The 23,220-nt window shown below is 43.5% G+C and overlaps 1 protein-coding gene across 1 annotated transcript in view; it reads left to right on the forward strand.

Annotated features, from left to right (window-relative positions):
• The window catches only part of ZMYM3 (zinc finger MYM-type containing 3), a 271,782-nt gene that overhangs the window by 205,442 nt on the left and 43,120 nt on the right, over nucleotides 1-23,220 (forward strand). The window contains 5 exon segments of the mRNA XM_030209787.1: nucleotides 1,265-1,449; nucleotides 11,494-11,595; nucleotides 21,016-21,193; nucleotides 21,388-21,503; nucleotides 21,659-21,833. Of these exon segments, the coding sequence (XP_030065647.1) occupies nucleotides 1,265-1,449; nucleotides 11,494-11,595; nucleotides 21,016-21,193; nucleotides 21,388-21,503; nucleotides 21,659-21,833 (756 nt within the window).

Here is a 23,220-nt window from a genome sequence, read left to right on the forward strand (position 1 = left end):
TGTTTGATCTGTGCTCAAGAATTCTTATTTTAAGAGCTCTGGTGGTCATCCCGACATATGTTGTGTTGCAAGGACAACTAATTATGTAGACGACATGATCAGATAGACAGTTGGTAAAATGACATAATTTGTAAGATTTGTTGGTACTATAATCAATGAATTGTTTGGTTTGTATGGTGATGAAACAGATTTGACAAAGTCCACATTTAAAATGACCAACAATTTTTTTAGCATTTTTTGAGAGGTGTGAGATCAGCAGGGCTAATGATTTCCTTAATGTTATTGCACCTTGAAAAGGCAATGCGTAAATGGGCATTCTTGAATGCATCGATGGTTTGCATGATTTCCCATCTATTCCTCACAATCCGAGCTAGAGATGGACTAGCTTCATTATACTGCATTACCATAGTGAATACATTTTCATCTGAATTATCCTTAGTGGTACTGGACAAAAGCAATTTGGCTCTTCGATAAGCTCTTTTGAGGACTGTATGGGAATATCCCCTCTTAGCCAAATCTCTCATTAAGTTCTTAGCTTGCAATTTGAAGTATGCATTTCAGTGCATGTGTGTCTTAATCTAAGCATCTGCGAAAACAGAAGACTATTCTTTAGTTGTTTAGGATGACAGCTGGAGTTGTGGAAAAATGTATTTCTATCTGTTTGTGTTTTTATAAACTTTAGTCACAAAATTACTCTCAAAAATGCTCACTTCAACATCAAGATAATTAATGCATTCAAAGGAGTGCTGCTCAGTAATTGGATGGCTTCATTACAACTGTTGATCCATTTCATGAAATTCATTAAATCCATTGTTGTGCCCGTCCATAACATGAAGATATCATCAATGTATCTCCACCATTCTAGTATGACATCTTGAAAGGGCAATGGGCAATCCATTCTTTTTCAAAGTCTGCCATGTACAGGTTGGCAATTGATGGAGCAAATCTTGCCCCCATGGCAACTCCACTGGTTGCAAGTAAAATCTGTCATTAAACAAGAAATAATTTTCTTCATTGCAATTCTTGCTAATTGCAAGAGAAACTCTGTAGGAATCTGATGTGGTCTTTCCCTGTCTTCAAGAATGCTTTCTATGATTCTTATTGCATCTTCTTGAGGAATAGATGTATAAAGGGAACATACATCAGAGTGACCATTAATGTATGTCCCCATATAGGATTAATTTCACGCAAGTTCTACTTATTTAGCCACTTGAAGATCATCCAATATGATTATCCCCAAGTCCCACTCTTGTTTTGTTCACAGATGTTCTTTACTTCCTGTACTCAAATTCTGTACCATTTCAAGCTTTGCTAGATCCTTCTTCATGTTATCCACACCGTCTGCAAGGAGGCTTCCAGTTTAGTACGGATCCATTCAAGATCCGCTTCTTGTCTTCAAAGGCTGTCTGCCTTGGGCCTCTACCTTGTGAAGCTCCCAAGGCTGCTGGAGTACGATTCCACCGAGCGGATTGGTGCTGGGATCAAGCCTTGTATGGGCTCTGGTCTCTCTCTCAAGGCAGCATTCCCCCACCCCTGCCAATGTGCCTACTGGTTTGGAAACCCCCTCTTGATCCCCAAGAGCCGTGACTCCTTATAAGCCACCGGGTAAAGGAAAATACTGGACTCCACCCAGCTAAGGAAAATTTGTTGTATTTGCAGTCCACACAGTAGAGGGAATACTCAGTTAATCCATAAAGTAAAGAAGGTATATTATCCACAAGGTAAAGAAAATATATTGTAATCCTCCAGGCCCAAAACCCCCGATCCCCAGTCTGAAGTATGCAGGGATCTGCCCCTTCCTTTGTCAGCACTCCCTCCTGACAAACACTCCTCACGGCCTCAGGCTGGAACATGTGCTCCCCCAACCCTCCCTACGGGTTAACCACCTTCTTCCCTCTCTCAGTAACCCCACAAACCAGACTTTTACCTGGCTTTTAAACTCTCTCCCTGTGTTTTAGCCAGAGCAGAGATATCCCTGGGCTCCTCTTCTCCTTTCTCCTCTTGCCACTCCATGGGTTCTTCTAACCCTCCCTCTCCCAGCTGTTCCTTACTCTCCTGATTAGCCCAGGTTGGAGCCTCCCTTCCCCTGGCTCTCCAGGTCGGTTGTTGCGAACTCCCATCACCTGTCCTTCCTTGAGCCGCCTCTGGGGGTTGCTGGAAATGAGAGTCCCTAATGCTAGTGTGTCAGTCTCCCAGGGGCTGCTGGGTCTTGTAGTCTTTACCCTCTCTTCCCCCCCTTTGTGGAATGGGCTCTCCTGCTTCTCTGGGGTGCCTCGCTCTCCCTCTCCCCCTCCCCCGCGTTTTCCTCACAACCTATATCCACTGATTGCTCATCCCGTGTTCCTAGCTTTCCTCTTTTTCCTCACGTGCCTTCATAACTCCCATGAGGTTAACTTTTAGCCACCAAGGGGCCCTTTACTAAGCTGCGTAAGTGTCTACGCGTGCCAGAATGGAGTTACTGCCCGGCTACTGCATGGCTCTTGCAGTAATTTCATTTTTGACGCACGTCCTATATGCACGTTTTATTTCGGACGCACACCAAGCGGCATTTGATGCGCGTTTGTCATTACCGCTTGAGACTTTACCACTAGGTAAATGGCTGGCAGTAAGGTCTCAGACCCAAAATGGACGCGTTGCAGTTTGCATTTTGCTGCACGGCCATTTTTGGCACAAATGTTTTAAATGCATTTTTTACAGGTGCGCTGAAAAATGATTTTGCGGTCACCCAATCCTTCCCTTTCACCTCACTTCAGGTTGGAAACATCTTAGCCTAAAAAGTCCCTTCTCAAGACCTATTCTTCCAAAGAACTATTGGTTCAAAAATGTTTTTTAATTATTCAGTCTTTTTAAACATTCTGGTACGTGTCTAATAATATGAACTGAATACAATAGATTTATTTATTTATTTATAGCATTATATCCCACATTTTCCCTCCCGTGGGCAGGCTCAATGTGGCTTACATCAGTCTGCAAAAACATACATCAATTCATCAATGAAGTAAAGAGATTAGCGAGTAACAGCAAAGGAGAGGAAAAGGAGAAACAGTAATAGAGTTCAATATGTCGTTACGACCGCAGCAGTTCAGAAGTTAGAGATGCTAGGCGGGTCTGTAGCGTAAGCTTTCCCAAATAATAGTGTCCTTAGAGATTTTCTAAAGGCCAAATGATCTTGAATAGATTTTACAGATTTTGGTAATCCATTCCACGAGTGAGCGCTAACATAAGGAAAGGTGGATGCTTAGGCGGTTTTATACTTGATGCCACAGCAGGCTGGGTAGTGAAGATTCAGTACGTGCGTGACGGTCTAGAAGAGTTCCTAGGTGGTAAGCTGATAAGAGCATCCATGTATGCTGGAGCTTCACCGAAGAGAATTTTATGTAGGATGCAAACTTTAATATCCAGAATGTACTTTTCAACAAAAGCAAAAATTTAATGCCGTCGCAAACTAAACAAAAATCATCTAAAGCATGCCCAAAGCCCCTAGAAAAATGTGTACTACCTCCCCCACCACCTCCCACAATTTCACCGTCTGAAATTAGTACTAATATGTATATAATTCAGAAAAATAAATAAAAATTCAATAATATCTAAAATGCATAAAAAAAACAAAAGAACAAGATAAGATGAAATAAAAATAGGATATGACATAACTTTCATAAGCAGACTTTAAAAGGGGATGCTGCCACACTCTCTTTGAGCGTTAATACACATTGAGACTCATTTTCATAGCATATAGATTACAAAGTTCAATTTGTAAGTCTTGGTGCTTTGAAAATACGCCTCTACGGGGTTCATTTTCAAAACACTTAGGGCCCTGTTTACTAAGGTGCACTAGCGTTTTTAGCACACACTAAATGATAGAGACACCTGTATATTCCTATGGTTGTTTCTAGTGTTAGCGTACACTCACTTTTAGCATGTACCTATAGTGCGGCTTAGTAGACAAGACCCTTAGACTTACAAAGTTTCATAGGTTACTATGAGGCTCATTTTCAAAGCACTTAGCCTCCCAAAGTTCCATAGAAACCTATGGAACTTAGCCTCCCAAAGTGCTTTGAAAATATGCCTCTATGGATCTTAAGTCTGAGCTTTGAAAATAGAAACATGACGGCACATAAAGGCCAAATGGCCCATCCAGTCTCCCATCCTCAGCAACCACTATCTCCCTTTTACCTAAGAGATCCAGGTGCCTATCCCACACTTCTTTAAATTCAGACTCTGTCCTTGTCTTCACCACCTCCACCGGGAGTCTATTCCACACATCCACCGCCCTCTTTTTATAAAGTATTTCCTTAGATTGCTTCTGAGCCTATAACCTCTTAACTTCAACCTATGCCCTCTAAATCCAGAGTTTGCCTTCATTTGAAAAAAGGCTTGTCTACTGTACATTAATGCCACGGAGGTATTTAAACATCTCAGTCATATCCCCTCTCTCCCGCCTTGCTTCCAGACTATAGTTTCAAATTTATTTGGTACTTGCTATCCCGCTTATCAGCAATACATCAGAGTATACATATTGAGGTCTATAAGTCTGTCCCCATACTCTTTATGACAAGACCACTGACCAGTTTTATAGCTGCCCTCTGCACCGACTCCATTCTGTTTATATTCTTTTCATAGGTGTGGTCTCCAGAATTGCACATAGTATTCTAATAGTGCCTCACCAGAGACTTCTACAAGAGCATTGTCACCTCTTTTTTTTTTTTTCCTGCTGGCCATATCCTCTCTCAGTGCACCCAAGCATCCTTTTTGGCTTTCACCACCACCTTTTATACCTGTTTGGGCACCTTAAGATCATCAGATACGATTACCCCCAAGTTCTGGTCTTCTCTCGTACATAGTACTTCATCCCCTTATCCACACCCTCTGGGGTGACCACCTATTACAGAGTTTGGTATCATCTGCAAAGAGACAAAACTTACTGGGCAGTCCTTCCACAATATCACTCGCAAACATGTTAAAAAGAGCCAGCCCAAGGACCAATCCCTGCGATACACCACTGATAACATCCTTTTCCTCGGAGCAGACTCCATTTACCTGTACCCTCTGTCTCCTTCCATTCAACCAGATTTTAACCCGGTCACTTTAGGGCCCATACGTCTCATTGTATATTACCATTTAAGATACTAGAAATTGCTTGTTTCCAGACAGGGCACAACGTCAAGAGAAATAATAAAAATGGGATACATCAATTACCAGCTTACTAAAACCATTTTTGTTCATATTTATCTTTCTTGCCTTGCAAAACTGCTATAATTTCTCATATCTATGAAGTTCTCACAGACATTCTCCAGGATTGGAAGGTTGGGCCCTGCATGGTTCTCTAGGCCTATACAATTGTCATTTTTGCAGCTAAATTCAGCATCATATACAAGGAGCCACAGGTATCCTTCTCTAAACCCACTGAAAATTCCCTAGTAGGCAAATAGCAGGTGAGTTTTACCAAGAAATACCAATCCACTTTAAAATATTGACCCACACCAAAACCCCCAAGGATTTACTTTTAACATAATCCCACCATTGGTGCCCTTGGCCTGGATGGCCGCTGCGTGGATAGGATGCTGGCTCGATGGACCCTTGGTCTTTTCCCAGTGTGGCATTACTTATGTACTGCCCACACTCTCTCCAGCACAAATCCTCTACTAGATGCATCTCCCTTTGAGGTGGCCAATACAGACATTGCACCAATGTATACTGCAGTTGTCTATAATGGTCACCCCAGAACAGTGGTCTGCGTACCAATATACCTGGTCCCAAAAAAAACAATTAATTTCTTTTCCCACTCCTCTCTCTCCTTCGTTCCCCCCCCCCCTTTTTTCTTTCCTGTTCCCTTTTGATTTCTGCTTCTCTGTTTGTTATGATCTATTTTAATGTAAACTGTATAGAAGCCATTTCATTGCCATTCTGTGGTATATCAAGATTCTGCAAATAATAAGTAAAAGAAATAAATCCTTGCCTGTCAGCTTTTCTGCAGTATTGGTTACAAAAATGTTAAGAGAACTCTCCAAGATCTGATCCTTGCAGCACATCATTGGTAACCTCCCTTTCCTTATTATGAACTCCATTTATTACTACACTTTGTCACTTTCCAGTCAACCAGTCTCAACACAGTCCTTGGGACACCACCCCTTGCCAGTCGGGTTTTCAGATACCCACAATGAACATACATGATAAATTTGCATTCATTACCTCCATTATATTCAAATCTATTGCATGCGTATTCATTGGGTTATCCTGAAATCCTGACTGGTTATGTGTGTCCCGAGGACTGGTTGAGAACCCTGGTCTATACTGAGGGTACTCAGTTTATAAGTTGCCTCTGTGGAACCTTGTCAAAGGCTTTGCTAAATCTAAGTATACCACTTGATCCAGCAACACCTACTGTAGTTATGCTAAAACCATACTGTTTTAGGTCCTGTTAATCCATCGGCTTCCAGAAACTTCACTATCCTCGGTTTTAGGAGTATTTCCGTTAATTTACTCGCCACAGTGGACAGACTTACAAGCCTGTAGTTTCAACCTCCTCCTTATTTCTGCTTTTGTGGAGAGGGTTCACATCTACCTTTCTCCAGACCTCCAGGACCATTCCTGACTCTAAAGAAGGATTTGAAAAGGTCAGACATTGGAGCTACCAGAACTTTCCTTAAGTTTATTTAGTACCCTCTGGTGTATCCCAACTGGCCCCATCTCTCTGTCCACCTTTACCTAGCTCCTCTTGAGCACTGTGTTTTGAAAATCAGTCTAGGTCTACCACATCAGTGTTTGTCATCTGCAGTCCCACTCCTGGCCCTTTAATCTGTGAACACAGACCAGAAATTCCCTTGTCATCACCAGACGAATCCAGAGATTTGTTGGTTATGACCATCCACCAGCAGGTGAGATAGAATACCAAACTGAACTCTGCCACATAGGACAGTATGTTCCATGGTCAGAGCAGATTTCTGTTTTTCTGGCATTCTGGAAGAGCGAAGGTATCTCTGTACTCTTGCAGCTGTCTGGATTCAGCCACCTGATTGGAGTTAAGTCCTTTACCAGTAAGGCTGGCAAAATTGTGAATATGAACTTTCATTCTTCCCCTCTGTCGGGTTTGAGCTGATCAGGTTAGTGCACGTGTAGCGGTACACTAGCTTTTTTTGAGCAGCCTGTGTGTGGGTTTGCCTGTGTTTTCAGGACAGTAGCGTTGGGCCTGCATGGGAGCGATTCTGGCGCACACTTTTACAGTACCTCTCTTCAGTCAGCGGCAGCAATTTTGGTCACAGGGTGTAATAGTGGATTGCTCTTTCTCCTTTTCTGTCTTTGCAGCTTTCGGGCTGTTGTGGTGTGGACAGCACCGATTCTCTTGATTGGCAGAGGTTTTTTGCTTGCCTTTGTGGTTTTGGGTCTTGGCTCCTTCTTGCATATAGAATTCCCGCTCAGAAGAAGCCAGGACCTTGCTGCTCCCAGGTCACTGTCAGCTTCTTGTTGGCAACTTCTCCAGGCTACTCCTCCCAACTATGTTCGGTCTGCAGCTCATTTCTCTTTCTGAGGCTGTGCCTATGCTGGCATGTGCTGTCCTCTTTTCCTGGGGAAGTGTATTTCCTTCTCGCCTTGATCTAAGGGGCAGTGTCCTCCTCACGGTTGCCTGACTTGCTGTTCCCTGGCTGCATAGGCAGCCTTTGGCATTGGCTTGTGTTCATGCTTGTGGGGGCGTTTGCTGCCCTCTTCTGAGTTTACTCCAGACACTGGATTGCGGGGTTCCTTGTTTTGGTAGCTGCAGTTCTATGCCACTAGGTCTGTGTTATCTCCTTCCTGAGAGATAGCCATTTTTCTCTTCTCTGATGTGAGGGCAGCTGCCGGCCCATGTCCACATGAGCATCTAGTGGTTCACTGCTGTAGCAGCTGCCTTCGGGGCACGTCAGCCATTCTGGTATGGTCTCCCTAAGATGGCAATCCTATGCAGCATCAGGAGCCTTAAGACACTCTGTGTCTGACCTGTTTCTTGTCCTTTGCAGAATTATCAGCCGTGGAGTTTGACTTCAGCATATGGCGGCATTTCCTACTTGAGCTCTGCATCTTTAGCCACCTTGGGGCTGTTCTGGCATGAATGAATGCCCTTCATAGTAACATAGCAAATGACAGCAGATAAAGACCTGTATGGTCCATCCAGTCTGCCCAGCAAGATACTTTATATGTATACCCGAGTTTGATTTGTCCTTGCCTTTCTCAGGGCACAGACTTTAGAAGTCTGCCCAGCACTGGTTCTAGTACTACGTTCTGAAAGAGCCTAAGATTCCGCAGAACAATTCCTTCTAAACAGGATTCTTTTGTGTTTATCCCACACATGTTTGAGTTCCATTACCATTTTCATCTCCACCACCTCCTGCGGGAGGGCATTCCACATAGCCACCACCTCTCCGTGAAAAAATTCTTCCTGACATTAGTCCTGAGTCTGACCACATTCAACCTCATTCATGTCCTACCGCCTTCCCGTCTCCGAAAAAGGTTAGTTTGCGGCTTAATTCCTTGAACATCTGTATCATGTCACCCCTGTTTCTCCTTTCCTCCAAGGTATACATGTTCAGGTTGGCAAGTCTTTCCTCATACGGTTTGCAACGCAAATCCCATTCCATTTTTGTAGCTTTTCTTTGCAACCGCTTCCAGTCTTTTTACATCTTACAGATTATTTAGCGCTTGTACTATTGCCTTCGGGCTGCTGTAGCCTTGTGACTTGGAGTAGGTGCTGGGTTGGATGCCCACTGGGCACCTGGCAGGTTGCAGCCTTCTGGTTTTTTTACTGCTGATCAGTGGAAGACAGTTTGTAGCGCTTTCACTAGCCTCTTCATCTCCAGTGTTCCGAGACCCTACTGTCGGCTACTTAGGCTGCCTGCTCTTGGTTGCCTGCTGCATACTGTCAGGTTCTTGCTATCTTGAGTGCCCTCTCTCTACTGGGCAGGCAGCGTGGTTGTGTCCTTTTGCGGCTCCAGCTATGTTGACCTCCGGAAGTTCCTATGGCTGTTGTCACACTTTGCCTCACAGTGACAGCTTCAGCTCAGCGCACGGCTACGGCTGGTTGGCTAGCTCATGGCTCTATGGTATTGGAAGAATTCAACCTTTTCATGGCTGTTGCTCTTCTTCTGTTGGTACAAGTGGAGTGCAACTCCATCACTGTCAGTTCAGCACGGTTGGGTAAAGATCCATTTTTGCCCATTGAGTGCAACTCTGTATCTGCTTGTTGAACATAGCTTCCATCACTGAATGAAGACCACACCTCCATCTCTGAATGTCTCTGTATCATCTCTGTATGCCATTCGAAGTGCTCTCTCTCTCTCTGGCTGTAGGGCACGACTCCGTTTTGGACTGTGAAGCGTACTGCTCCATCTATCTCAGGATGCAGAGTTTGGCTTCATCTCTGCTTCTTCTTGATTGATCCAGTACAGTTGGCTCCATCTCTGTCTATGGGATACAGCTTTCTCCTGGGTTTTGCATGCCCAATTCTACAGTTTGAAGCGAGGATTCATTGCAGGAAGTGGATCGCCGCCTTCCTCTGGTTATGCCTCATATCTTCATCCTTGGAGTTGTCCAAAGTTCATCTCAGGATGTGTATTTCAGTTCCATCTCTGATTATGGAGCACTGCTCCTTTGTCTGGTTCTGAGGTACAGGTCTATCCTGGATCTGCATGCAGCTACATCTATGGATGAGGAGCATTGCACCATTCATGAGGTGGAAGTTTACCCATCTCTGAACATGCACAACAGCTTCAATGCTGTTCCATGTCTGACTCTTGGACTGGCCTTGTCCTTGTCATCTGTGCCTTGCCTACTTTGTTGGGAAAACTGTTCTAGTAGTAGTAGTAGCTAGGGAGTGCACCTCTGGTGTTCTGTAGTGCACAGCTCAGCCCTTTCTATGTGGAATGTGACTAGCTGGTGTCATATTTCAGCTCATCCTATGTCTGTAGGGTTCTGCTTGGCTCTGAGCCTGGGGTGCAATCTCACCTAATCCTGGGCATCATCCCTATCGTGCAACAGGATCCTCCCCGTCTTACATCGGAGTTCTCCTATGTGCCTTCATGCTTGAACTGGCTCCATCTCTGCATGGTCAGTGTGACTCCAGCTCGACATTTTTTGCTTGATTCCATCTCTATTTGAAATCCTGACAGTGTTCTGTGCAGATCCCTTATTTGTGTCTTGGAGTCACGGGTGACCCTCAGCATGGTCCCTGCCATTGTAGCCTGTGGTGGTACCCATATCTTCATTTCCATTAATTAGCTTCCGTTTCCTCCATTCTTCAGGAGGAAAATCATCCTGGGAGTTTTCATCTGCTGGTATATATCATGGTTGCTGTGGGTCTTTCTGATACCTTCAATGGATGTCTGAATGAAGCCTCCCTTCCTGCTACTGGTGGGCCCCAGTCGGGGCCATGCAGGCTCATATGCAGCCATAGCTTAGACATATGTTTTCCAGGTGCTTCTTTAGTTCTATCTCTTCTGTGAACGTCTCCTAAGTGTGCTTGTGACACATGTTTTCCGGTCTTTATCCAATTGATGGTTTTGGCTGGGTCTAAGGCATCCTTTAGGGCGTTGGTTCCTGCCGTGGGTGTGTCTGGTTCTCACCCTAATTACTGACTGCTTTGCTATATCTCACATGTCTCTGGATTCATCTTCTGATGATAGCAAGAAAGGGAAAATTGTGGCTTACCTGATCATTTTCTTTCCCTTAGTCACTGCAAATGAATCCAGAGTCCCGCTCTTTCATGAGGTTGACACTTAGGTTTCTTGCTGTGGTTGCCTGAGCATAGTTCTGCTAGTTGACAGGTTTATGCCACATTTCTGTGAGGAGAGGGAAATGTTTATCTTATTCTATCTGCTTTGTTATGAGAAATACTGACTGACCAAAGAGCATACCATCCTGTGTGGCAGAGTTCAGTTTGGTACTCTATAGGTTTCTATGGAACTTTGGAAGGCTAAGTGCTTTGAAAATATGCCTCTATATCTCCTCCTACTGGTAGATGGTCATAACCCACAAGTCTGGATTGTCTGCTGTGACTAAAGGGAAAAAAACTTAGGTAAGCCATAATTTTTCCATGTGTTAAGCAATTCTGCCTTTCCTTATTAGCTTCTGTATAGGTCAGCCTTCATCCTTGAGCCTCACCAATGTCAGTTTTGCACTTCCTCCTATCACTAACCTATTTAAAGCTATTTTTCTTCTACTTGCACCTTGCTTTCCTGACTATTTACTAGCATTCTCTTAGTTTTTCCAGATATTGTTGCCTGTCGTCCTCTTTCTTCGATCTCTTGTAGATTACAAAAGCTAACCTTTTTCCTTACCATGAGAGCCAAATGGCCTTCTTTTCTCTTGGTTTATTTACCTTTCCTAAAAAAAAAAGGTTTCTTGCATTTAAAATAGCTCCTTTCAGTTTTGCCCATGGTTTGTCAGCCTTCCCCAGATGTTTCTTTGTTTTGATTTTTCTAATTAGGCAAATGAATAACATCTTAAAACAGTTGAGGGCTGATGTAGAAGAGATATGGGGGATCCAGCAAAGAGCGTCAGAAGAAAGGTGCTGGAACAGCTGAAGAACACCAGAAGAGGGGTGCCCAAACTGCTAAGCAACTGAAAGAGGTAACAAGTGGGATAGATAGATAGATAGAAAGTAAAGGTACAATACAGGAGAATGAAACTTTTTGCAAGGCAGACTTGAGGTAGACTGAAGTAATTGGAATTCATTGCCAGAGAATGTGGTAAATATAGTTAGCTTAGCAGGGTTTTAAAAAGATTTGGATAATTTCCTAACAGAAAAGTACATAAGCCATTATTAAGATGGACTTGAGAAAATTCACTGCTTATTTCTTGGATAAGCAGCATAAAATCTGTTTTACTGTTTTGGGATCTTGCCAGTTACTTGTAACCTGGATTGGCCACTGTTGGAAACAGGATGCCGAGCTTGATGGACCTTCAGTCTGTCCCAGTATGGCAATGCGTATGTTCCTATGTTCACACCTGTAGACATACTTAGCTGTACTAAAGGAAGGGGGAGAATTTGGGGAGCAGTGCGCTTGGAAAGAGAGACTGGCCACAGATCAAGAGCAGAGACCAGAGGGATTCGTGGAAGAAAGGGCACATGTAGTGAAGTTAAGGATGGTGTAGTGAACGTACATCAGAGGAAGAGAGGAAAGAGTAGGGGTGTGGAGATCTTGGTGGTGAAGGAAGAGGAATGGAAGTCTAGGTGAAAGATGCTTGAAATGAGAGTATGACCTTTTTGTTCCCAAAAAAATACCTTATGAAGTTGGAGAGAGAATGGAAGGATTATAAGAAGGGGCAGAGGAACCAGAAGGCCAAATGATTCAGTAAGCTGGAAAGAGTCCCTTGGCTTAGAAGACGCATTGGTAATACGTTTTGATATAAAGTCTTTTATAGCTTGCTGCAAGAGAGACCTGTACTCGAAGTAGCGAGTATGAAAGATGTCAGAGGTAGTTGAAGAGTGATGTTTGTGCCAAGCGCGCTATGCCCTATGAAGCTGTTTCTTGTGCAGAATGAGAGAAGCGGAAAACCAGGGAGCAACTGTTTTCTGTATGTTGGTGATTGGGTGGGAGCTACAGTATCAAGTGCTCGGTAGAGGGAATTATTCCGGGTATGGATCGGGTGAAAGGGGGTGGATGAGGAGGAAGAGGCCGGATGTCACAGGGATAGAAGGAGGGATAATAGAGGGAAGATATTATCAGAAAGAAACCTTGAGATGGTGGTATAGAAGGAATACGGGCAGGGGAAACATGGAGAGGAACTGAGAAATGAAGGAGGGCATGATTGGTCCAAGAATACCATGCTAGATCCAATTGCATAGGTTTGAGAGTAGAGGATGAGCGAGCTAGTATCAATCAAGAGCATACCAGCTGTATGAGTGGGGACAGAGATGTATTGGATAAGATCTACTTGTTCTAAGAGTGAGAAAAAGGACAAATGAGAACTTAATGTGGGAACATTAAAGTCACTCAAAATAAGTAAAGGGTCAAAGAGCGTCAAGATTCAGAAAGAAAAGCAGAGATCTCCTCCAAAGAATTTGAGGTAAGGGGAGGAGGATGGTAAACAACAGCTACATAAAAGGATGATGTCAAAGTGAAAAAGTGCAGGATCCCAATGTCAGAGAAGATAAGGGGAGAGAAATTCAAATTGAATTAGTGTAGATAAAAGCCACGCCCTTGCCTTGTTGCACTTGCCGGGGAAATTGAAAAAAGGAAAAACACGAAGGGGCTGTTTCTGAAAGAGTTGAATGGTCACCAGGACGAAGCCATGTTTCTGTGAGACATAATGTCTAGTGAATGTGCAACAAATGATATGAGCTTCAAGATGGCCCTTGTGACGGAGAGATTTGCATATTCAAAGACCTAGTTTAAGGGAGGAGGGACAAGGGAGTAACGGAGAGGCTTAAGCAATTAACTGAGAAGGAAATTGGAGAAGCCAGGTGACATGGATTGGCCAATGTTGGAACAGGATCTGGGCTTTATGGACCTTTGGTCTGTCCCAGTGTGGCAATACTTATGTACTTATGTAAGCTGAGATAGGTATGGAAGGAATGAGATGAAGAGTACAACAGGAGGGGGGAGACGAGGAGGATTTGGGGGATGCCAGTCATAATAAGAGGAATGGAAGTCATAAAGTATGACCTTCGGTCTGTCCCAGTATGGCAATTTTTATGTTCTTATGAACAAAAGTCGACCATTCACTGAAGAAAATACTCAAGCAGTGTCAACTTGCTGGAACAGCATTCTACTAACATTGAAATCTGTGGCAGAGAATATGAAGGAGCTGCATGCAGTTGCCACTGAACCATGTGAAAACAAGCAGTTGCTGACCAAATTGTGTTCAGTTGAGTACACCTTGCTGACAGAAGTTGTTATTGTGTTGTAACCATTTGATGGGGTTAAAAAAGAACTGTCGACTGATACTAAGCCTTGACTACATCTGGTGGTTCCAACAAAATATCATTTGAAACAGCATCTAACAATTTCAAGCTCAGACTGCCATGTGATAGCATCCTCAAAGAACTGTCTTGCAGATCACCTGGATTGCTATCTTACAGTTAGAGGCACACTTGGCAGCAACGTTGCTGGATCCAAGGCTCAAGGGTTGTTTAGATATGATGACAGTTGAAGGGTGGAACAGTACCATAAACAGCCTGTGAACACTGACAACAGATCAAGCAGTAGTCAAAGTGCAGCCAATTTCCAAAACAAGAAGAATCCGAGGCAGATTTATTTTGGAGACTTATTCAAGGGCCAGGAAACATCTTCAGTGATTGAAGTGTATGTTGCTTCAATTTTGTGCTTTCAGTTGCAGGGCTTCCTGGAGTCCTGCAGAGCTTGTCTATCCCTCACTGTTGAAATGTGATAGTGAAACAGCATCTCCTCAGCTTAGAGGGAACAGTGGTCCATCTAGCTCAGTATTCTGCTTCCAACAGTGGCCAATCTCGGGGCAAGCAGTAGCTTCCCCCATATTCATCTCAATAACAGACTATGGACTTTTCCTTCAGGAACTTGTCTAAACCTTTTAAAACCTAGATAACGCTGACCACTGTTAACACATCCTCCGGAAACGAGTTCCAGAGCTTAACTATTCTTTGAGTGAAAAAATATTTCCACCTATTTGTTTTAAAAGTATTTCCATGCAGTTTCATTCTGTCCCCTGTCTTTGTATGTTTTGAAAGCGTGAAAAATCGATTCACTTTTACCCATTCTACACCACTCAGGATTTTTTTTAACCTCAATCATATCAATGATTCCCATGAATGGGATGTGACTATACCGGGCTATAATCTTTTTAGGAAGGATAGAGAGGGCCGAAGAGGTGGAGGAGTGGCACTGTATGTGAGAGACAATATCAGAGTGGCTGAAATGCGGGGAACCTGGGGAAAGAAGAAGCTTTATGGATCAACAAGAGAAGATGGAACCTGTATCCGCACTGAGGTTATCTACAGACCTCCGGCACAAACGGAGAAGCTAGACAAGGATCTGATAGAAGATATTCAAAAGATTGATATGAAAGTGGAAGTGCTACTGTTGGGAGATTTCAACTTGTCTGATGTGGATTGGAATGTCCCGTCTGCGGAATCGGAAAGAAGTAGGGAAATTGTGGATGCTTGTCAAAGTGTCTTGCTCAGAGAAATGGTAACGGAACCCACGAGGGAAGGGTCGTTGCAGGATTTAGTGCTCACGAATGGAGGAAGTTTTTCCAATATCAGGGTGGATGCCTGTTAGGTTCTCAGGTTCAAAACACGCAGGCACGGACTCTGGGGTAATCGTGAGCTCTTGGGCTGCTGACGAGGAGGCAGCAGCAGGCAAAACCCACCAACCAACACTGGGCTAGAACGCCCTGGACTGGTACGCACTGAACTGGAACACACTGGACAGGAACACACGGGATTAGAACCAGGCTTCACCTACACTTAGCTGCCGTTCCCCAGGGGTTGAGCCCCTGGGTGCAGGCAGCCGGCAGGACTTGGAGGGAAACTGGTACTGGAACTAGCAGGCTGGAACACCAGGAATCAGGATTCAGAAGTGCCCACAGGCACCCAGACAAAAGCAAACACACAGAAACAAAGCAAAGCATTGAAACACAAGACTCAAAGAAACACAGAACAGACAGGAGCAAGACTCAGGAACAAAGCCAAGCAGGGATATGACCTATACAGGTAACACAGAGGCAAATTAAGAGACCTCGTGCAAAGGCAACGTAGGAAAACTCCCTGGGACCTTATAAAGGAGTCTACTTGTGATGATGTCACAAGTAGAAAAAGAAGCAGGGAGACCAAAGCGTGGCTTGGCTAACAGGAAGAACAACAACAGGAAATGAAGCAGAAGCAGGGAGACCAAAGTGAGGCTTGGCTTACAGGAAGAACAACAATAGGAATAAAGGCAGACTGGAGAGGTCACAGAGAAACAGTAGGTCTGAACATAATGGCACGGCCACAACCGTGACACGTACTAATTTTGATAAAATGGGTGAATACCTGAAGAAGGAGCTGTTGGCGTGGGAAGGCATAGGAGAAGTGGAAAATCAGTGGTCAAAGCTAAAGGCTGCTATAAATATGGTGACTGATCTTTACGCGAGGAAAGTAAACAAAAACAAGAGAAAGGGGAAGCCTATGTGGTTCTCCAAATAAGTAGCTGAAAAATAAGAGCAAAAGATGCTTTGTTCAACAAATACAAAAGAACACAACGAGAGGATCACAGAAAAGATTATCTGCTTAAACTCAAGGAAGCATAGAGAGAAATACGAATAGCGAAAGCGTGAGCGGAAGAAAAAATGGCTAAAGATGTAAAGAGAGGTGACAAGACCTTTTTCAGATATATTGGAGAAAAGAGAGGAATGGAATTGCAAGACTGAAAGTTAATGAGTAGCTATGTGGAGAGTGAGGAGGATAAAGCGAATGTGCTAAACAATTCTCTTCGGTGTTCACGAAGCAAAATCCTGCTGAAGGACCGCGATCGGCTTCCGAGGGAATATCTGGGAATGGAGTGTATACTGCGCCGTTTACGGAAGAAAGAGTTTATAAACAGCTGGAGAATCTGAAGGTGGACAAAGCAATGGGGCCGGCTGGGATACATCCCAGGATACTGAGGGAGCTCAGGGAGGTCCTGGTGGGACCTCTTAAAGATTTATTTAATAGATCTGTAGAGACAGGAGAGGTTCCGCGGGATTGGAAATGAGTGGATGTGGTCCCTCTTCACAAAAGTGGAGACAGGGAAGAAGTAGGAAACAACAGACCGGTAAGTCTCACGTCGGTGGTAGGAAAAATAATGGAGTCGCTGCTGAAAGAAAGGATAGTTGACTTTCAAGAAGCTAACAGACTACAGGACCTGAGGCAACATGGCTTTACCAAAGGAAAATCCTGCCAAACGAATCTTATTGATTTCTTTGACTGGGTGACCAAAGAACTGGATGAAGGACATGCGCTAGATGTAATCTACTTGGAGTTCAGCAAAGCCTTTGATACGGTCTCCCACAGAAGACTTGTGAATAAACTGAAAGGGCTGAACTTCGGACCGAAAGTGGTGACCTGGATAGGTAACTGGTTGACCAACAGGTGGCAGAGGGTAGTGGTAAATGGAATCCGCTTGGAGGATAGGAAGGTGAGCAGTGGAGTTCCTCAGGGATTGGTGCTGGGGCCTATTCTGTTTAAAATATTTGTGGGAGATGTTGTTTAAGGGCTGGAAGGAAAGGTTTGCCTTTTTGCGGATGACACGAAGATAGCCAATAGAGTGGCTACCCTGGAGGGAGTAGAAACAATGAGAAGGTATCTTCAAAAGTTAGAAGAATGGTCAAGGGCCTGGCAGTTAAAATGTAATTAATAAACTCTGGGGAATTAGTGTCACTTCCGGTTTCCCTCTTAATGTACTTACAGATTATATAGAAACCTAGTTCCTCTAACCTATAAATTAAATAAAATCTTTCTTTATAAGTGTAATAGTCCTCAGTACTGGGTGCATTGTGGTAGAGCTAATGAACAACTTCTCTGACTGCACCAGTGTCCACCATCAGAGCACTATGTATCCCTACCTCCCTATTGTTTGTGCTTTGATTTCTTTTGTGGATCATAAATTGTTCCTAGCAGCTTTGTATATAAATGCTACACCTCTCCAGAGCTTCTATGTGTAGCTATATTTCAATTCTTTATACTTTGCCAGCAAAAGTTTATGAGAAGGTCCACTTCTCTTGTAGGGATATGTTGTCTCTATATAGTGCCACTGGTGGGCTGGAGCTAAAATCATTCAATCATTGTTTTCTTTTTGCTCATGATGTGCTCCCTGCTTCCCTCAGTGGTGTTCAGCGTGTTCCCTATCTTGGTGATACGATTCCCGTTCCCAACATGCTCACATGTTTCGCATTACATGTCGTCAGGGGAACGAATAACTGAAATAAAAAATTTTTTTGATTACTTACTCGCTATTAGATATTATTTCTTCTATTTGTCTCTTAGATCATTGATCCTAAGCTTTTTACTTCCATTTTTCGGCTGTCCTGTGGTGTGGACCGATTGACAGTCCGCCCCAGGTCGGTAAAACGCCGGCATATGCGGGAATAGTATGCGAGACTGCGCATGTACCGGTAGGGATACATAGTGCTATGATGGTGGACGCTGGTGCAAGAGTTATTCATTAGCTCTACCACAATGCACCCAGTACTGAGGACTATTACACTTATAAAGAAAGATTTTATTTAATTTATAGGTTAGAGGAACTAGGTTTCTATATAATCTATAAGTTAAAATTTAATGCCAAGAAGTGCAGAGTGATGCACTTGGTGTGCAGAAACCCGAAAGAGAGATACCGAATAGGAGGGGAAAGATTAGTAAGTTTGACTCAGGAGAGAGACCTTGGGGTGTTGGTGTCAGACGATATGAAGGTGAAGCCGCATTGAGCCTGCCATGAGTGGGAAAGCGTGGGGTACAAATGTAACAAAAAAAAGAAACAATGTGACAAGGCGACGGTCATGGCCAGAAGGATGCTAGGCCGAATAGAGAGGTCTGTGCCCTGAAAATGACAGATACAAATCAAGGTAAGGTATACACAAAAAGTAGCACATATGAGTTTATCTTGTTGGGCAGACTGGATAGACCATGCAGGTCTTTTTCTGCTGTCATTTACTATGTTACTATGTATAACCAGCAGAAGAAAGGCGGTGTTGATGCCCCTCTACAAGTCATTGTTGAGGCCCCACTTGGAGTATTGTGTTCAATTTTGGAGGCTGTATCTTGCGAAAGATGTAAAAAGACTGGAAGCAGTGCAAAGAAAAGCTACAAAAATGGTATGGGATTTGCGTTGCAAACCGTACGAGGAGAGACTTGCCAAGCTGAACATGTATACCTTGGAGGAAAGGAGAAACAGGGGTGACGTGATACAGATGTTCAAATATTTGAAAGGTATTAATCCACAAACGAACCTTTTCCGGAGACGGGAAGGTGGTAGAACTAGAGGACATGAATTGAGGTTGAAGGGGGGCAGACTCAGGAGTAATGTCAGGAAGTATTTTTTCACAGAAAGGGTGGTAGATATGTGGAATGCCCTCCCACGGGAGGTGGTGGAGATGAAAACGGTAATAGAATTCAAACACGCATGGGCTAAACACAAAGGAAGCCTGTTTAGAAGGAATGGATCCACGGAATCTTAGTGGAGTTTGGGTGGCAATGCCGGTAATCGGGAAGCAAAACCAGTGTTGGGCAGACTTCTACGGTCTGTGCCCTGAGAAAGTCAGGGACAAATGAAACTCGGATATATATATAAAGTATCACATACCATGTAAAATGAGTTTATCTTGTTGGGCAGACTGGATGGACCGTACAGGTCTTTATCTGCTATCATTTACTATGTCACTGTTTCCCAGTGAATCCAGCACCGTTATCTCTTGTTCAATGCTCTGCATTCCACCAAAGTCTAGATCTACAATAGTTTTTCCTCTTGTCAGTTCTTGGACCAGTTGCTTCAAGAAGCAGTTATTTATTACATCTAAGAATTTTATCTCTCTACTGCTTCCTGATGTCACATTTATCCAGTCAGTATTAGAACTGTTGTTGTTGAATGTTAGTTGCTTGTCTAATATTACTCCAAGAGCGGAGGAGTGGCCTAGTGGTTAGGGTGGTGGACTTTGGTCCTGAGGAACTGAGTTCGATTCCCGGCACAGGCAGCTCCTTGTGACTCTGGGCAAGTCACTTAACCCTCCATTGCCCCATGTAAGCCGCATTGAGCCTGCCATGAGTGAGAAAGCGCGGGGTACAATTGTAACAAAAAAATAATAATAATTGAATCAATATATCTGCGGCATTCGATGTGGTTGATCACACATTGCTACTCGAATGCTTGGATCAAATAGGAATAACAGGGACTGTTCAAATGGTTCAGTGAATTCCTTTCAAATCAAAGTTATTCTGTCAAACAAAACACCCAGTTTTCCAACTTGTGGTCTCCTAACTGCGAGGTCTCATCTATCCTGAGTGGAGGAGTAACCTATTGGTTAGTGTAGGGAACTTTGATCCTGGGGAATTGGGTTTGATTCCCACTGCAGCTCCTTGTGACTCTGGGCAAGTCACTTAACCCTCCATTGCCCCTGGTACAAAATAAGTACCTGTATATATGTAAACCACTTTGAATGTAGTTGCAACATACCAGAGAAAGGTGGTATATCAAGTCCCCTTTCCCTATTCAGTCTCTTTATGTCATCCCTTACCCTCAATACACCTGGTACTTAATGAACTACTATTCCATGCAGATGACATCCTGCTTCTCTTACCAGTGACAGCATCAAACATAGATCCAGCTCAGTCTGTAGCGAATGGTAGTGACTGATGTCAGCACCTGGGCCCTGACCAATAAACTGAAATTGAATGCGCAAAATACCTAGGTCCTGCGGTTCTGAAATCAGGGAGTTGAGGTCCCATCATCAATATCCTTGACCAATGGTCAAATCTTTAAAGTCGAATCTGAAACCAGAGTACTAGAGGTCTTGCTCGACTCTTCACTTACCTTTGCTTCCCATATTATCCAGCTATGGAAGAAAACACTATTCAAAATGAGCCTAGTGGTTAGGGTGGTGGACTTTGGTCCTGAAGAACTGAGGAACTGAGTTTGATTCCCAGCACAGGCAGCTCCTTGTGACTCTGGGCAAGTCACTTAACCCTCCATTGCCTGCTGCATTGAGCCTGCCATGAGTGGGAAAGCGTGGGGTACAAATGTAACAAAAAATAATAATAATAATCAGATCATTCTTAAGTGACACTGATAACATATTAATTTGCAACTTTACAAAATATGGGAGGAAATCAGGATTGAATGAATAAATAGGGAAATGGTAATTTACACTGTAAGGAGGGGAGGTGATAAAAGATGGTCACCTTGACTGGGTGGAGAAAAAGGTTGCTTTTATTTGTAATTTAGCAGAATTGCCTGTAAATGATTTATCTTCTGCATATGATTAGTGCCTAAGATTTTGCTCTGAACATGGTATTGTTGTATTCTTCTTTAATGCCTCTTGGGGCCCTTCTGATTTTTTTAGTCATCACCGAAGCCTTGCTCTGTACAGGTGACTTCTCCAGCTCCACCTTCCCCACCTCCACCTCCACCACCTCCACCTACCACGGGTCGAAAAAATAAAGCTGCCATGTGTAAACCACTGATGCAAAACCGGGGAATTTCTTGCAAGGTGGAAATGAAGACCACAGACTGCCAGACAGGTAAATTAATAATATGTAAATTAGATATGAGGGTAGGAAGGAGGAGTTTGGAGGGAGACTTTGAGGCCAGTCAAGTGAAAAGTGGGATTGCAAGAGATTTTTCCCCATCAGCAGGAGGGAGATTGTGAATGAGGACAGAGGGGATTTCTGCTGCATTCTTCAACTAGATTTTGCTTTTGTCTCGTGCTGATCAGAAGAGGATTGGAAGCCTCAGGTGATTGTGCTGCCGGTTCCCGTTCCGATCTTCGTACCTGTGCCGATGCATTTATACTGCCAGAAAGTTCCGGTGCCTCTGTCCATGCCCGTTCCTGTAAGTGACAAATGCTGCTCCCAGACACTTACACTATTGCATGCGTTTCTTGTACCTCTCGTAGCTGAAGGCTGTGTGTGTGACTGAAGCGTGAGTGTCTGTGCTAGCCTTTTAGTCTTGCTGTGGCCACTAGCCTCTCTGTTGTTGAATGGCAGGTGCCTGTGCCAATGTTCCTGCCAACTACACTGGAGAGTGCTGATAAAATAGTTCAGACGATTGAAGAGCTGAAAGTGAAGATTCCTTCAAACCCCCTGGAGGCAGATATTCTGGCCATGGCAGAGATGATTGCAGAAGCTGAAGAACTGGACAAGGCATCTTCTGATCTGTGTGGTAAGGAAAAATGCCACTACTGCCTCGTGTAATAGAACCAGTAGGAGCAATCCTTAACTTAGGCTGAGGGGACTTTGGCTATCCAGGGCCACATCTGTGATTTTTACAGCTACTACTGCTTATCATTTCTGTAGCGCTACTAAATGTACACGAGGTTGTATACCGACATGTTATCATTTCTATAGCACCTACTAAATGTACACAGGGCTGTACACAGACATGTAAGAGACAGTCCCTGCTTAACAGAGTTTACAATCTATTCAAGACAAACGGGACAAATAAATGATTAGGGAGTTTAATTTATTATGGGAATGATTAAAACATAGCTATTGAATAGCTGATTAAAAGGTTAAGAGTTAAAAGCAGCCTCAAAAATGTGGCTTTTAGCCTGGCTTTGGATAAGACCATGAAGTCTAGAGCAGGGGCAGCAAGATGGAAGGAAGAGAGACTGAAGTTGGTGGTGGAGGAGAAGGGAACAGATAAGATTGACTTAGCTAATGAACGCAGGGAGCGGTGTAGGGATAGATAAGAGAGGAAAGATACAAAGTTTTTCTGTGTCCTATTTTGTTATGGATTTCCTTTCTATTTCCCTCTTAGTATTGTACACCACTTTGATTTTTGAACTGAAAGGCGGTATATCAATTGCCTTAATAAACATAAGCATTTGTAAGCCAATAAGAGGAGTGTAAACTGAATATAGAAACGAATAGGGAGCCAGTGAAGTGATTTGAAGAGAGGAGTTGCATGATCATAGTGACACTGGCGGAAGATAAGTTGTACAGTAGAATTCTGACCAGATTGGAAGGGAGATGGTTTTGTAGGAGCAAGTTGCAGTAATCTAAGCGAGAAATGATGAAAGTATAGATAGGGTTTTGGTAGTATGTTCAGAAAGAAAGGCATACATTTTGGTGGTAATGTAGAGAAAGACAGATTTTAGCAGACATATTCAGAAAGAAAGAGGAATCAAACATTGACCTCAAGCTTACAGCTCAGGAGACAGGGAGAATGAACCTAAGAATAGCCATACTAATGGTCCATCTAGCCCAGTATCCTGCTTCCGGCAGTGACCAATTCAGATCACAAATAACTTACAGAATCCCAGATAGTAGCAAGATTCATGCTACAGATCCCAGGGCAAGCAGTGGCTTTCCCCCATGTCTATCTCAGTAACAGACTATGGACTTTTCCTCCGGGAACTTGTCCAAACTTTTTTTTTTTTTAAACCCAGATACACTAACCGCTGATACCACATACTCTGGTAACAGCTTAACTATTCCTTGAGTGAAAAAATATTTCCTCCTATTCGTTTTAAAAGTAGTACTGTGTAATTTCCTCGAGTGTCCCCTAGTCTTTGTACTTTTTGAAAGAGTAAAAAAATCGATTTACA

The sequence above is a fragment of the Microcaecilia unicolor genome, chromosome 7 (genome assembly GCF_901765095.1).
Source record: "Microcaecilia unicolor chromosome 7, aMicUni1.1, whole genome shotgun sequence".
Lineage (NCBI taxonomy): Eukaryota > Metazoa > Chordata > Amphibia > Gymnophiona > Siphonopidae > Microcaecilia > Microcaecilia unicolor.